At 51.9% G+C, this 13146-nt stretch overlaps 2 protein-coding genes across 2 annotated transcripts; both read right to left on the reverse strand.

The window, feature by feature from the left end:
- Positions 1-2612: 2612 nt before the first annotated feature.
- Positions 2613-4439, reverse strand: LOC126996299 (uncharacterized). The gene has a single exon (XM_050856677.1). The coding sequence runs from the start codon at positions 4437-4439 to the stop codon at positions 2613-2615; it is 1827 nt and encodes a 608-aa protein (XP_050712634.1).
- A 280-nt stretch (positions 4440-4719) lies between these two features.
- LOC126996125 (uncharacterized) lies at positions 4720-12142 on the reverse strand. The gene is made up of 2 exons (XM_050856329.1): positions 11510-12142; positions 4720-7411 (listed from the first exon to the last, which is right to left on the reverse strand). The coding sequence occupies exons 1-2, from the start codon at positions 11745-11747 to the stop codon at positions 4731-4733; spliced, it is 2919 nt and encodes a 972-aa protein (XP_050712286.1). The 5' UTR covers positions 11748-12142; the 3' UTR covers positions 4720-4730.
- Between the last annotated feature and the right edge of the window lie 1004 nt (positions 12143-13146).

The following is a 13146-nucleotide window of genomic DNA, read 5'->3' on the forward strand; positions in this document are numbered from 1 at the left end:
ATGAATATACTACTTTCATGATATGGAGATTGAGAATGGGAGTATGGCAGCGACCCTTGAATGCATTGAGTGGTAGTTTATGGTAGAATTATGGTGGCTGGAGGAACGGAATCCAAGAGGCCTCAAAGAAATATGAATGGCTGTATGTATGACAGTATATGGTGGATGAAATTATGCTTTTATGGCGCCTGTATTCATGGTGCTTATTGGTTGTAATGAGTTTTCTTACTAACTGCATGGTGAGAGGATGGGAAGGGGATGGCAGAATGAGGTGAGGGATGGTCGTATTTTGGAAATGGTGGATAGGAGTCGCTTTGGGGTGGAATAATATGCGTGTGTGTGTGTGTGTGTGTGTGTGTGTGTGTGTGTGTGTGTGTTTGTGTGTTTGTGTTTTTGTGTATGTGTGTTCGTTGAGTGCGGGGTATTTTTTTGTGAGTTTGTGTTTCCTTGCGTGTTTTTGTAAGCCTTACTGTGTTTGCCGGATTGGTGAGCCCCCTGTTTGGTGCTCCGTGTGGCTGTGACTATTGGTGTCATGGCAGTAGAACGCAGGAGTCACTTGATTGGTGATTCACAGGTGACGGCCGAGAGAGGCGGTCAGGTGATTCACGTACAAAACACGTACACATGAGTTAATGAAACACACCGATCTAAGGGACATCACACACCTGAAATGACTCCATCATTTAGGAGCGCCGAGCCCGAATAACCCACCTGAGCCGATTTAGAACATATCTGTAACACCATTTACACCTCTGCTCCTAATTGGGCACAGGTGACCTCATTACCATTAAGAAAAAAAAATCACATTAATAAGTAATCGACATCGTGCCCGTAACACATCACACGTTATTCTTTATTACGTCTCGGAACAGAAAATAAAAGTCAATGGTTCACGAATAGTTAGGTTTTCCATCAAATTAAACATTCAGCAACATTTTATAATACACGTAGCGCTTCACAGGTAAGTAAATTCGTGTTACATTAAATATTATTCGGTGAAGTTGTTGTTGTTGTTGTTGTTGGTGGTGATGGAGGCTGTTTATGCAGTTTCCTGAACGTGGCTTTTAAATTATTCATATAGTTTCTTGTTTTCTTTATGAGGTGGAGTCTAAAGTGTCTGTGTAAGAGGTGTGTGTATGCGTTTGTGTGTGTATGTATGTGTGTGTGTTTAAACTATTTCAATTTTGCCTACATCTGTTGAATTGTCAAAATATATGCATGATCAACCTGTTTGTGTTTGACTTGGTGTTTTCACGTTGTGGTGCACTCAAATGATAGATGCAAACTGTTTCTTGAGTGTGGGAGCAGAATTAATATACAGTCCCTTGGTAACAATGCTTCCACACAATATAAACAACTCTGCCTTAACACAACAACACGAAACGGATACCAACACAGGCGAACGGCAGCACACTCGAGCTCCGTGTGGGTCCTGCCTCATGACTGCCGTTGCTGATATATTACACACGCAGTCCAGTGAGGGGCTGATGTCTGTCCGTATGAATGAAAGGTTTACATAATGAGGCGATGAAGTTTGTCTACTAAAAACACACAGCGATGAACTCCTTTTTCTTTCGTCCTTCAATCTGACTGATCTTGTTGACACCTTACTTGGTCTTTCCTAACGAAGAGACTCAAGTCACTTCCCAATGAGTGTAAAATTTACATGATGAGGCAGTGAATCTAGCCGCTAATGACACCTTAGAACAATACACTTCTTCCTATGTTTTCTCGCCAGCTTGCCTTGTTGATATACACTTTCCATCCAGGCGGCTGATGTGATGTAACGTTCCCAGCGAGTGAAAGATTTGTATGATGAAGCGATGAACTTTGACACGCACGACACTCCGCGCAACACACTTTTACCCTTTGTCCTTTACTTGGAGAGTCCAGTTTCCGGGCGGCTCTGCGTGTCAGCGGGCGGGGCGGCGTGGAGGTTGTCTCGTTATTTTCCCTGTCGCTCAACTGACGTGCACTCATGGATGCGTTTTGCAATCCGTTCAGCCTTCGTCCAGTTTATCACAAAAACGTCCGCCTGTCCCCGCCTCGCCTGCCCGGCCCCCAGTCTGTGATTTGCCTCAACGGGTGCACAGAATTATTGTGATATATGTATACAGTCATATGTACACCGGAAACACTCTTGTTTACACACGCACGCACATACGCACACACAGCGGTTATGTACACATCGAAAAGTTATGAATGTCTACACGGCAGTCAGCGTCAGGGTTCGCCCTGTCGGGTTTGTTATCAGAGCGAATACGTTGTGTCGCTCTTTTATGTATTTCCCTCTTCATCACCGGGGTGAAGGCGGCGTGTCAGGCGCAGGACTGTGCCGCGCCCGCCGCCCGGCACACGACGATGATGGCACGCGAGGAACAACAACGGGATTGTGAAACCGTGGGGCAGCTGCCGCCGAGCACCGAGGGGAGGGGGAGGGGAGAGTCCAGGAAGGCTGCTTGAGTCCTGCCGCCTGTGGTCACTTGCTGATAGGTTATCGTCTGTCTGGCCTCGCTCCGGCTCCCTTTGTACCAGGAAGGAGCGATAACACACACACACACACACACACACACACACACACACACACACACACACATACTCAGAGGTTAGTTTCACGGTGGCGGGAAGTCTGAGTCACCGAAGAGGAAGGGCGGGTAGGCCGGCCAGTTGTCGGGAAGGTTGAAATACTCGTACTCGGACGCTGGTGGACTCTCCTTCTTGCTCTTAGCGGGGGGCGGGGAGGGGGATTTTTTCTTCTCCGGACTCTTGTGTTGGATGTCGATCGGTGGCGGCGGCGGCGGAGAGGCAGCGGCAGCCTCGGCCCTCTCCTCAGGGGGAGGTGAAGCCTTTTCAGGCTCCTGTGCTTCCTGAGGCTCTTTGGGCTGTTCAGGCTCCGGCGAAGGGTCTCGGTGCACGATGTCGAAGGGCGGGTCTGGCGGGGGGCTGCTCTTGCGTACTTCTCCAGGGGACTCTGGTGGCGGACTCTCCTGAATCACGTCGAGAGGCGGCAGCTTGCAGTGGCGGCCGTATATCTCGCTCCTGGAGACGGGCTGCGGCGGCACGATGTCCGGCCGGTGCTCTGCCGGCCTTGGCGGCAGATTTGGTTTGGGTTTGAGCGGTGGAGGGGTTGCGGGTGGACTCTCTGCGTCGAAGAACTTGGGTATGGGTGGCGGCGTTGGGGGCTTGTCCTCCTCGTCAAAGAACTCAGGAATGGGTGGTGGCGTTGGGGCCTGAGGGTCAGTGGCGGCAGCCTGCGGTGTGGCGGAGGACGCGGCTGCCGGGGAGGCCTCCGCGGGGGACTGAGACTCGTTTTGGCGGGACTGATGGGAAGAGGCTGAGGAAGAGGCACGCAGCTCCTGAGGATCAGTGGCCTTGCCCAGCAGCGTGAGGGAGCGTTGGGAAGGCTCCGAGAGGTCAGAGTCCTGCAAGTCGTAGTGTGTCGGGGACTCCGAGGAATCTACGTCCGGGAAGTGTGGCAGAGGAGGCGACGGGGATGACGTGTCGCCCAGGAAAGTGAGGACCGTGTCGGGCTGTTGCTGCGAGCCATTGCTTGGAGCGTCCGGCTGCGGGCTGCCGTTGGTAGAGAGGGTGGTAAGCGGCAGCAGAGTGGCGGGAGCGGCGGGGGAGGCGTGGAGGCCGCCGAGAGTGGAGTAGCGGCTTTCGTACTGCAGCCTGGCAGGGGAGAGGGTGATGGCTGCCTCCTGGCCCACTGACGACCCGGAGTAGCGTCTGCTGGCGGGCGTTGGAGAGACAACGGAACCTGCCGGGGAGGACGCGGAGGAGTGTTGCTGCTGTAGGTCATTGATGCACACCCAGCGGCAATCCGGCGGCGGCGACGGTGAGCTCTGTCTGGTAGCCGTCGGCAGGAGTGTGGTGGAGGGGGGCTGCTGAGGTGAAACCGGGGACCTGCGGGTGTCGGGCGTGCAGGCGGGTGTGTTGGGTGGGATGGAGAGAGACTTGTCGCAGCGGAAGTCCAGCGGAGGCGATGGAGACGGGTGGTACTGGATGCTGACCGGCGAAGGGGGCGGCGGCGCGTCGCCCTGCCCCGGCTTGCCGAGCGTTGCCATCTTGTCTCTTCGACGGTACTCGGAGAGCGGCAGCGTTGACGCCTCGTGCCGGAAGTCTGGCGGCGGAGAGGGCGAGGCCTCGTGCTTGAAGTTAGGCGGCGGTGACGGCGAGACCTCGTGCAGGAAGTCGTGCGAGGGCGAGGACGAGGAGCTGGGGCTGCTAGGCGGCGCCGGGAAGCAGCTGGGCCACTCGATCTCATCCAGGGGCTTGTAGCACTCACCGCCTATCTTTTCGCTGAGGGAGCTGTGGGTGTCTTCGGCCTCCTCCTCCTCGTCCAGGTGACTCACCTTGGTGACGCTCCAGGTGGGGCTGTTGGCCTTGTCCGAGCCCAGACTCAGTGATGGCTTCCGGTCTTCTTCCCGCGCCTGCATCTCCTTTTCCCGCCGCGGGCTGAGCAGCGGCGGGGGGCTGTGAGTGCCGTTGGAGAGCCGCACACCGGGGTTGTGGGCGCCGTTGGGCAACCTCAGAACCGGAAGTCGTCGCACGCCGTTATGTTGGCATGAGCTGCTGTTCCGCGCCCCATTACGGGAGAGGCCGAGGCGGTTGCCAGCACCGTGCGAACCGGACTGGGAGGAGGAGTTCCAGCCGTTAATGAGAGCAGCAAGTCTACCTAAGAGTGTGGCCAGCCCCGGGGGCGCGTCATCCCCCCGGGGGGCGTATTGTCAGACAGTTGTCTCGAAATCCACATCGATGCAGTCTGGGTAGTCCGGGGGCTCCGGCGGGGACTCGTGGTGGCCCGGCGTGAGCACCTCGGCACTGCAGCCGCTGCCTGCGTTTCGCTCCTGCCGGGCTTTCCACAGTGTCCAACCCCACCAGCCCGACAACACTGATACGCAGCCGACGGCCAGCCCAAAGGTGAGCCACAGCCATGGGGACAGCGCCATCAGGCACGTCACCACCGCCTCGTCAGCCCCTGACGGGCAGTGCCACGTGCCATCACAAAAGAGCGAAGCACTGATGCAGGCGTGCACGGCGGGACACTCGGTGGCGCAGCGCGTGGCCAGCCAGCGGGGCGCGACCTCAACCCAGCGCACGTCCACCGCAGTGTGCTGCTGGGCCTGTGCAGCTCCGGAGCGATAGGCGGGGCGACTTAGCAGCACCACCATAAGGGAGCGCGCCGCCTCGCCCAGGTAGTCCAGCGATAGCGGCTCGTTGAAGCCCTCGGAGAACACGTGCACCGTCTCGGCGGCGCCTGGCGACACACACACGGCGCTCAGTGGCCGCGGATTGCCCGGCTGGTACACGTGCAACTCGGAGCTCTGGCAGTCTGAGGGGCCGACGGTGTCATCTGCCGCTACCAGATGTCCGTGGGCCGCCCCCTGGAGGCCGCCTCTGATGGCTTTCCCGGGAACAGACACCAGTAGGAAGCGGTTTGGCGTAGGCTGCAGGAGCCACGGGTGGCCGCGGCAGGGTCCCGGAGGTGGGCGCAGCGCCAGACTGAGGGTTCCCGCCTCGCCCGTTACCACACGCTCCTCCTCGCACGCCTCGATCTCTACGAACTCGTACTCCAGCTCGAAGCTGAAGTGAGAAAAGTCATCAAACACGTCCATGCCGACCACAGTGAAGGTGATGGTGAGGGAGGCGGAATAGGAGAGAAGCGTGGCCGGAAGGTAGTCACCGTGGCAGATACATGCTTGAGGCAGCTCCACGCCGGGCCACGGCCACTCCGACACCTCCAGGCGCGCCCCGCGGCCTTCCAAAGCGTTGGGGCGCCCACATGCCTGCAGGGGTGTTTCTCGCCCGGGACACGAGGAGTTATGGGCGTAGAAGTATATGAAGGTGATCCTGACGGCCTCGTTGGGCCGCCCCTGCAGCGTGTACTGACAGCGTAGCTTGGTAGCGCCGAACTTTCCGTAGAGCAAATTGTTGGCGGGCGAGGCCAGCAGACCCTTCTTGCTGCGGTCGCTGCTGATGTGTCTGTCGCACGGTTCCGGCCTGTTGAGCGCCGCCGCCCGAGGCCCAGCGTACACGAACTCGTAGTGGAGCCGAAACTCAAGTCCCGCCACGGTGGATGGCAGGCGGTAGAGGATGGTGAGCGTGGCGTGTGAGGCCGAGGTGAGGTAGCTCTCCTGACTCCCGCAGGGCCGCGTCCTGTTCCGGCCCGGGCCCAGCTGCTCGCGATGACACACACGCACGCCTAGAAGACCGCATGTGTTCTCCAGCTCCTCGCCGTTTCCGTCCGCGCCCTCCACTAGCTTTACCCTTGTGCGGCAGTGCGGCTCGTCCCGGGTCTTGGGCTGAGTGTACGTGGACTTGAGCCTCGTGAAGTAGAGCCAGATCACCTCGTCGGGCTGGCCGCTGAATTTGTACTCGCACTTACTGTCGCGGGGCAACGAGTGAGCCACGTTTTCAAAATGGCCGCGCGACGCCTCGAAGCTAGAGATGATAAACTCACACTTTTGGTCTGCGTACAAGAAGGAGTTTTTGGGCACAAAGGCCACACCCACGTCTAGTTCGAAGCCGGGGTGTGTTCCTTCCGAGGAGTCAAAGTACAAATTGTCAAACGGTGACGTCTGGAAGACAAGCATCAGCTCGGCGCCGCTGGCAGTGATGCGCGGCACACGCCCGCCGCCGCAGAACCGCATGAGCAACCGCCGGTTCTCACCCTGAATCTCGTACACACTGAGGGTGTCGCCCACCACGTCGCAGTCCCCGTCCAGCCACAGGTGAAGGTTGCCGTCGCAGGCGGCGTCCGTGTGCTTGATATGGACGCGCCCGCGCTGCGGCTGGTCCACGCTGACCAGGGCGTGGCGGCCGTGCGGCACCGTGGCCTGGCGGATCACGTACTGGCACGTCACGTTGCGCGGGTACAGGCCGGGGTAGTTTGGGGACTGGACGCGGCACTTCCGGCGGTCACACGAGTCGAATATCTTGTCGCACACCGTGCCGGGCCGCGACACGCCGAGGTACTTGGCGCTGTTCCAGGGGCCGTAGCGCACGATGGACTCGGCGCCCAGCAGGAACTTGTATAGCAGCCGTAGCCGAATCTTCTTCTCCCCGGCGGTGTCGGCCTCGGGGGCGGGCACCTTGATGGTGACGGTGACCTTGCTTGTCTCGCTGTAGTACACGTTGTGGTCCCCGCTGGCGCCGCACCAGAAGCCTCCCTCGTGCGGCCGCTGCGGCTCGTTGACCTCCATGTCCCCTTTTGGACAGCCGCACACGTGGTGGGAGCGGAACGAGCCGAGCTGCAGGTCCCGAAAGTTGAGCTGCACCAGATCCCCGAAGATGTCCCCGCCGGCCGTGAATGTCATGTGGCACGTGAAGGGAGGCCGCAGCGTCGCTGACTCCTGCAGGTCGATCTCGTAGCTCCGCCCCACCTCCCCGTAGTAGGTCACATTACAAGCTGCAACACAGAGCCGCACCGTCAGGGGACTGGGGCTGCGTGCACACACACACACACACACACACACACACACACAGCAAAAAATAAGAGGACAACAAAGGTTGTGCATAACAACAGTGAACACAAAAGCATCCACTCGAACTAAGTCAACATCATCGTCATTAACATCACAAAGAAAATAACGTCAGAAAAGTAGGACAAAGGAAAAACAAACATCAGAAATTTAAGCAAAGCACTACAGTAGCAATTACCCTTGAGCAGGAAAGAAACAAAATAAAAGGGCAGCAAGCAGGCAGACAAACAGGCAGGCAGGCAGTCAGGCAGGCAGGCAGGCAAGCAGGCAGGCAGGCAGGCAGGCAGGCAGGCAGGCAGGCAGGTCGAAGAGGGCGACATCTGGGGACGGTACCAAACATTAGCCAACCCGAGGGAGCGGCCATTCTCGTCCTCTTGATGCTAATTGTCCCTAAATTCAATTATGTTCATTTATTTTACGCCGCTTTAACGACCGGGGGTTATATGACAAGGGACGACAGGGGAAGGGTGAGAAGAGGGCGTACGGGGAAGAGGAGCAGGAAGACAGAGAAGAGGGTAGGAAGGCGAAGAGTAAGGGAGTTGTATGGGAGGAACGGCAGGGAAAGAGTAAGAAAAAGGAAGTGTACAAAGGAGTAAAGGAGGAAGATAGAGGGGAAAGGAGGAAGACGAGGAGTAAGGGACCTGTATGGCATGACACCGCGCGGAAAAGAGTAAGAAGAGTGTACAAAGAAGCAGAGAAGAAAGAGAAAAGGGAAAGTAGAAAATGAGTGAGTAGATGATCATAAAGTAAAAGATAAAGAGGAATAAGATAGAAGGAAATACAAGAAAAAGGAAGAAGTACACGGGAAAGGAATAAAGATGAGAAAATATAGATGAGGTAAATAGATAAAGTGGAAGAGGTGAAGAGAAAGAAAGAGAGAAAGAAAAAGAGAGAGAGAGAGAGAGAGAGAGAGAGAGAGAGAGAGAGAGAGAGAGAGAGAGAGAGAGAGAGAGAGAGAGAGAAGCAACAGAGCGGAGGCAAAAGACAAATTAGGAGGAGGAGGAGGAGGAGAGCGAATCAGGAAAACCAGAATGAGGAAGAAGAATGATAAATAGGGAGAGAGGTGATAGAAGGGAATGAAGAAACCAGAGGAATAGAGGGAATAATCAGGGGAAGTGAGAAATGACATCAATAAGAGAGAAGGGAGAGGAGTGAGTAGACGAATGAGGAGAAGATAAAAGGAGATGAAAGAAGAGGCGATGAAGAAAAGGCGCCAGCAAGGGAATAAGGAAGGAAATGAGGAACACAGAAGGAAGAACAGGGAAATGAAAAAAAGGAAGAACGGAGTAGAAAATTGTATTGAAGAGGCGAACGGAGAGATGAAAACAAGGGATTAGGAGAAATAAGGAAAAGGGAAAGAGAAGAAGGAAGAGGAGAAGCGAGAAAAAGAATAACGAAAGAGGAGGCGGCGGAAGGAAAGATGAGAAGACAATAATTAAGAAGATGAGGAGGAGTGAATCAGAGGGTACAGGAAGGGTGGAGAGCGAAGGGAGGAATAAGCGAAGATCAAGAAACCGCAAGGAAGGGAAAGCTTGAATAAACAGAACAGAAAAATTATGAAGGAAGGAAAGACGAGAGAGAGAGAGAGAGAGAGAGAGAGAGAGAGAGAGAGAGAGAGAGAGAGAGAGAGAGAGAGAGAGAGAGAGAAGGCTTCGGAGAGCGTTATGTTTCCTTAAGTCCCCAAGTCGAGGTCTGGAAGGGAAGCCATCCAGCAATATTGTGGCGGGAGATGGATGTATGCAAATGCCGGAGAGAGAGAGAGAGAGAGAGAGAGAGAGAGAGAGAGAGAGAGAGGGGAGAGAGAATGACGAATGACTAGAACAGGGAAAAGATGCAAAGCGGCTAAGCGTCCCTCCGCCCATCTCCTTTACGCGTGTCCCCCTTAAAACTAAAGAGAATGGGGCATAGCAAGGGCCAGGGCAGCGTCGTGGGGTAGTCCGTCTTCTTGGAGATAGATGGCGCTGGCTGTGGCGCTACTTGGAAAGGGAACATAGATTACTAGGAGAGGAAACTATGTGGCAGAGAGAGAGTTGGAGGAGAGCGAGCAGAGGGAGAGAGAGAATGAATGTATTGCCCTCTCTCTACTACTTCTACAACTACAACTACTTCGGGAATTGAATGACAAAATATTGACTTCATTCTCAGAACTTTCGCCCGTCCGCCCCAACGCTCCGGGAGACGTGAAAATGCTAATCCGGACGCGAATTTCTATGCTCCGGACGGGAAGGTAAAAACGAGCCCATTCCAGGGGACAGAAAAGGGAGAGGGAGAGGGGAAGAGAAAGGGAAAGAACAGCGCGCGGAAGAATGGAAATAAATAGAAAAACGAATTAAGGGATCAGTGAGTTAGGGGCAAGGACGAGGAGAGAGAGAGAGAGAGAGAGAGAGAGAGACTAGACAAGATAGTGGTGAAGCTAAAGCAATGTTGCATCATTAGTTTCCCTGTTGGACTGGTGATAGTGGCTCCATCTCTCTCTCTCTCTCTCTCTCTCTCCCCCCTAACAACACCTACACTGCCTGTAATATAATAACACTAACGAAATTACTTCATTACATCAACTTCCATAAATACAAACTCCGATCCCCCTCCTGTAGGCCATAACTATTAGGCAGTGTAGCCAGACGGAGCTGCTATCAGGAGGCGTAAGTGTTGCCAGAAATAGCTACGTATGCACCCGTCGCCGCGGCAGCCCGGACATCGTTACCAACTAAGCCCCCACATCGCCGGCCCGTTAGTAGTGGTCCTCGCCGCCAGGGTCCGGGTGCGCGCTGCCATCATCATTACAGCCACTCTCGTTACGCAAACACCGCCGCAATGGCACACCGAACGTTTATTTCTATGTATGCATTTGAATGTGTGTATACCTGTACGTGTATGTAGGTATGTGTGCCTGTGTATCTTGGCTGATTAATATTTGAATAAGAGATTGTGTATTTTTTAATGTTCAGCAATTAGTTTAATAGAACAGGCAGGGGCTATGAGGTTTTGTGTGAGTAGTGTGTGTGTGTGTGTGTGTGTGTGTGTGTGTGTGTGTGTGTGTGTGTGTGTGTGTGTGTGTGTGTGTGTTTACTACATAACTAATTAACTTACTACTACTAACTACTACTAACTACTTCTAACTACTATTAACTACTATTAACTACCTCCCTAATTATTTAAGGTTGCTATTCTTGCCAAACTACACAACGACTCATTTAAAAGCCAAATATAGCGTCTCCATACTTCATAATGTTATCCTTTACGTCCTTTATTAATGAAGAAGAACTGGAGCCTCATAAAATCATAAATGGAAGTCTCATTCACCAGTATAGCTACCTCAGAAACGTCTCTTATTATTACAAGCATCAGGATCACCACATCACGTCAAGCGCCTCTAGAGTGGTACAAGGATATCGCCGAAGTCACTAAGGGTCGTATCACAAGACATTTCGCCGCCCAAGAACAACATATTTGACAAGACTTTCCTAGAAGTTTTGAGCATTTCCAGGAGTAGTTTTATGACCCTGGTGGTAGTGTGACCCTTCCTCTGTACCGTGAACCTAGAAACACATATTTGACAAGGCTTTCGTAGAAGTTTTGGGCATTTCCAGGAGTAGTTTTATGACCCTGGTGGTAGTCTGACCCTTCCTCTGTACCGTGAACCTGAAAGAAACACTCATTAGAACCCGACTGACCCCCTCTTTGACCTTTAGAAATAGCTGATGTGAGAAGCAAACGTGTCTTATAATACCAACCTTAAAAGCCTTACTAGAAGCCTAATCCATAGCCACAAGCCATCGAACTACAGCAAGGACGGCCAATACTACTACTACTACTACGACCATGCATTTAGACTTCCACTATGCCGCTTTTACTACTACTATTACTACTATTAATTCCAGCATTACTGAAAGAACAAGAACTACAAGAACGATCACCACTGCTAAGGACAAAAAAACAGCTACTACTACTATTACCATGACGACTACTACAGCTATTACCACTACTACTACCACTACTACTAATACTGCTACAAGATGACTTACGTGTACAGTTCGGCTTCTCGTCAGACTTGTCGCCGCAGTCGTCCCGCCCGTTACACACTCGGTCTTTGGGGACGCAGCGCAAGTTCTCGCAGGTGAACTCGCTCACGGGGCAGGGACTGTGCGCCGCCCCTGCCACCACCACCGCTGCCCCTGCCGTCAAGAGGGACCCCCACCCTGCCGCGGCCACGACCACCACCACCACCACCGCCACCACACTCCTCCCGCCTCCTCTCACCATCACACATCGCAACACCCTGCAAGGAGATGAATGGTCACTTAATTAATTTTAAACTTCGTGAAGGTCTGTCTACTCCCCTTTCTTTGCCCTCAAGGCTTAATAACTAGCAGAGGGGGTGAGGGAAGGAAGGAAAGCGCAGGGAAATGGATTTTGATACAGTTTGTAGTGGTAGAACAGGAGTTTATCATTAGGGAGTGAATAGAAGTGAAAGACGACGCAGCGGAGTGGTTTATTATGGATCCAGCTGGAGTAGAACAGGAGTATAGCATCAAGGAGTGTGTAGGAGTAAAGGAAAATGTAAAAAGGTGGTTAATACTCGAATTTGCAGTGGAAGAACCAGAATATATTAGGGAAAAGTGAGTAAAGAAGAATTAGCATAAGCGTTTTTGTTGAGCTTTGCAGGAGTATGTTATCTGGAAGTAAATAAAAGCGTAGCATATGTTAGATAATATATTTTTTTAAAGGAATGGAAGAGCAGAATAAACAGTAGGAGCAAGAAGAATCGTTGACTGTGAATGAAACCTGAAAAAAAAACAATGTTGGGGTATGTATTATGGAAGCTGAACAGATGCAGAGTAAGAGAATGAAGGGGTTACACAACGGTTTATGATGGATTATAAGAGCTGAGCCTACTTGTAATAGGATACTGAGGATACTGAGAGGGATCATGTTAAAAATCCCCAAGTGTAATATGTAAACGAACTATTTTTTTACAGCAAAGGAGACAGTTCAACAGCAAAAAAAAAAAAGGAAACAATAATGAAAAAAAAGCCTGCTACTCACTGATAATGGAATATGAATAAGTCTTAAATAATTTTCCATAATGGAGTAAAGGTGTAAAAAGAGCACTTATTAAAGGAAGTATAAGGAGGTAAACCATTAATCAATCTTCAGAGTGTTATGTAAAAATGTAAAAGTAATCCTGGAAGATGAAAGAAGGATAAAAAAATAAAATAAAAAGAAGGAATAACAAAAAAAAGGAATAGCTTAATGGCTCAAAATATAGTACAGGAGTAGAATAGGCGGCAAATAAAGAACTGAAAGGCAAAGCAAAATAAATTACCTTCAATGGATTATGTTAAACAACCTGGGTCGTGTCATTCCTTTTTAATAACACTAATTACAAAAAACAGGTCACATGAGTCAGTTAATTTGTAGCGCTTCCTCTAATTAGGTCGCCTCTTTATTATAATTTTTTGTATGAAACTGAAATAACCTGCGAGTCAATTTTCATATCAAAACAGTAGTAAAATATTACATCGTTTCGCATGTAAAATAAAGGCACGTGTCAATTAACATGGAAAAAATAACCGTACTGAATTAGGCCTTTTTTTTGTAATTGTTTATTTTAGGAAAACATAAATATCGCCTGTGTTTATTTTTTTGTACCTTCACAACC

Source organism: Eriocheir sinensis, chromosome 9, assembly GCF_024679095.1.
Source record: "Eriocheir sinensis breed Jianghai 21 chromosome 9, ASM2467909v1, whole genome shotgun sequence".
NCBI lineage: Eukaryota > Metazoa > Arthropoda > Malacostraca > Decapoda > Varunidae > Eriocheir > Eriocheir sinensis.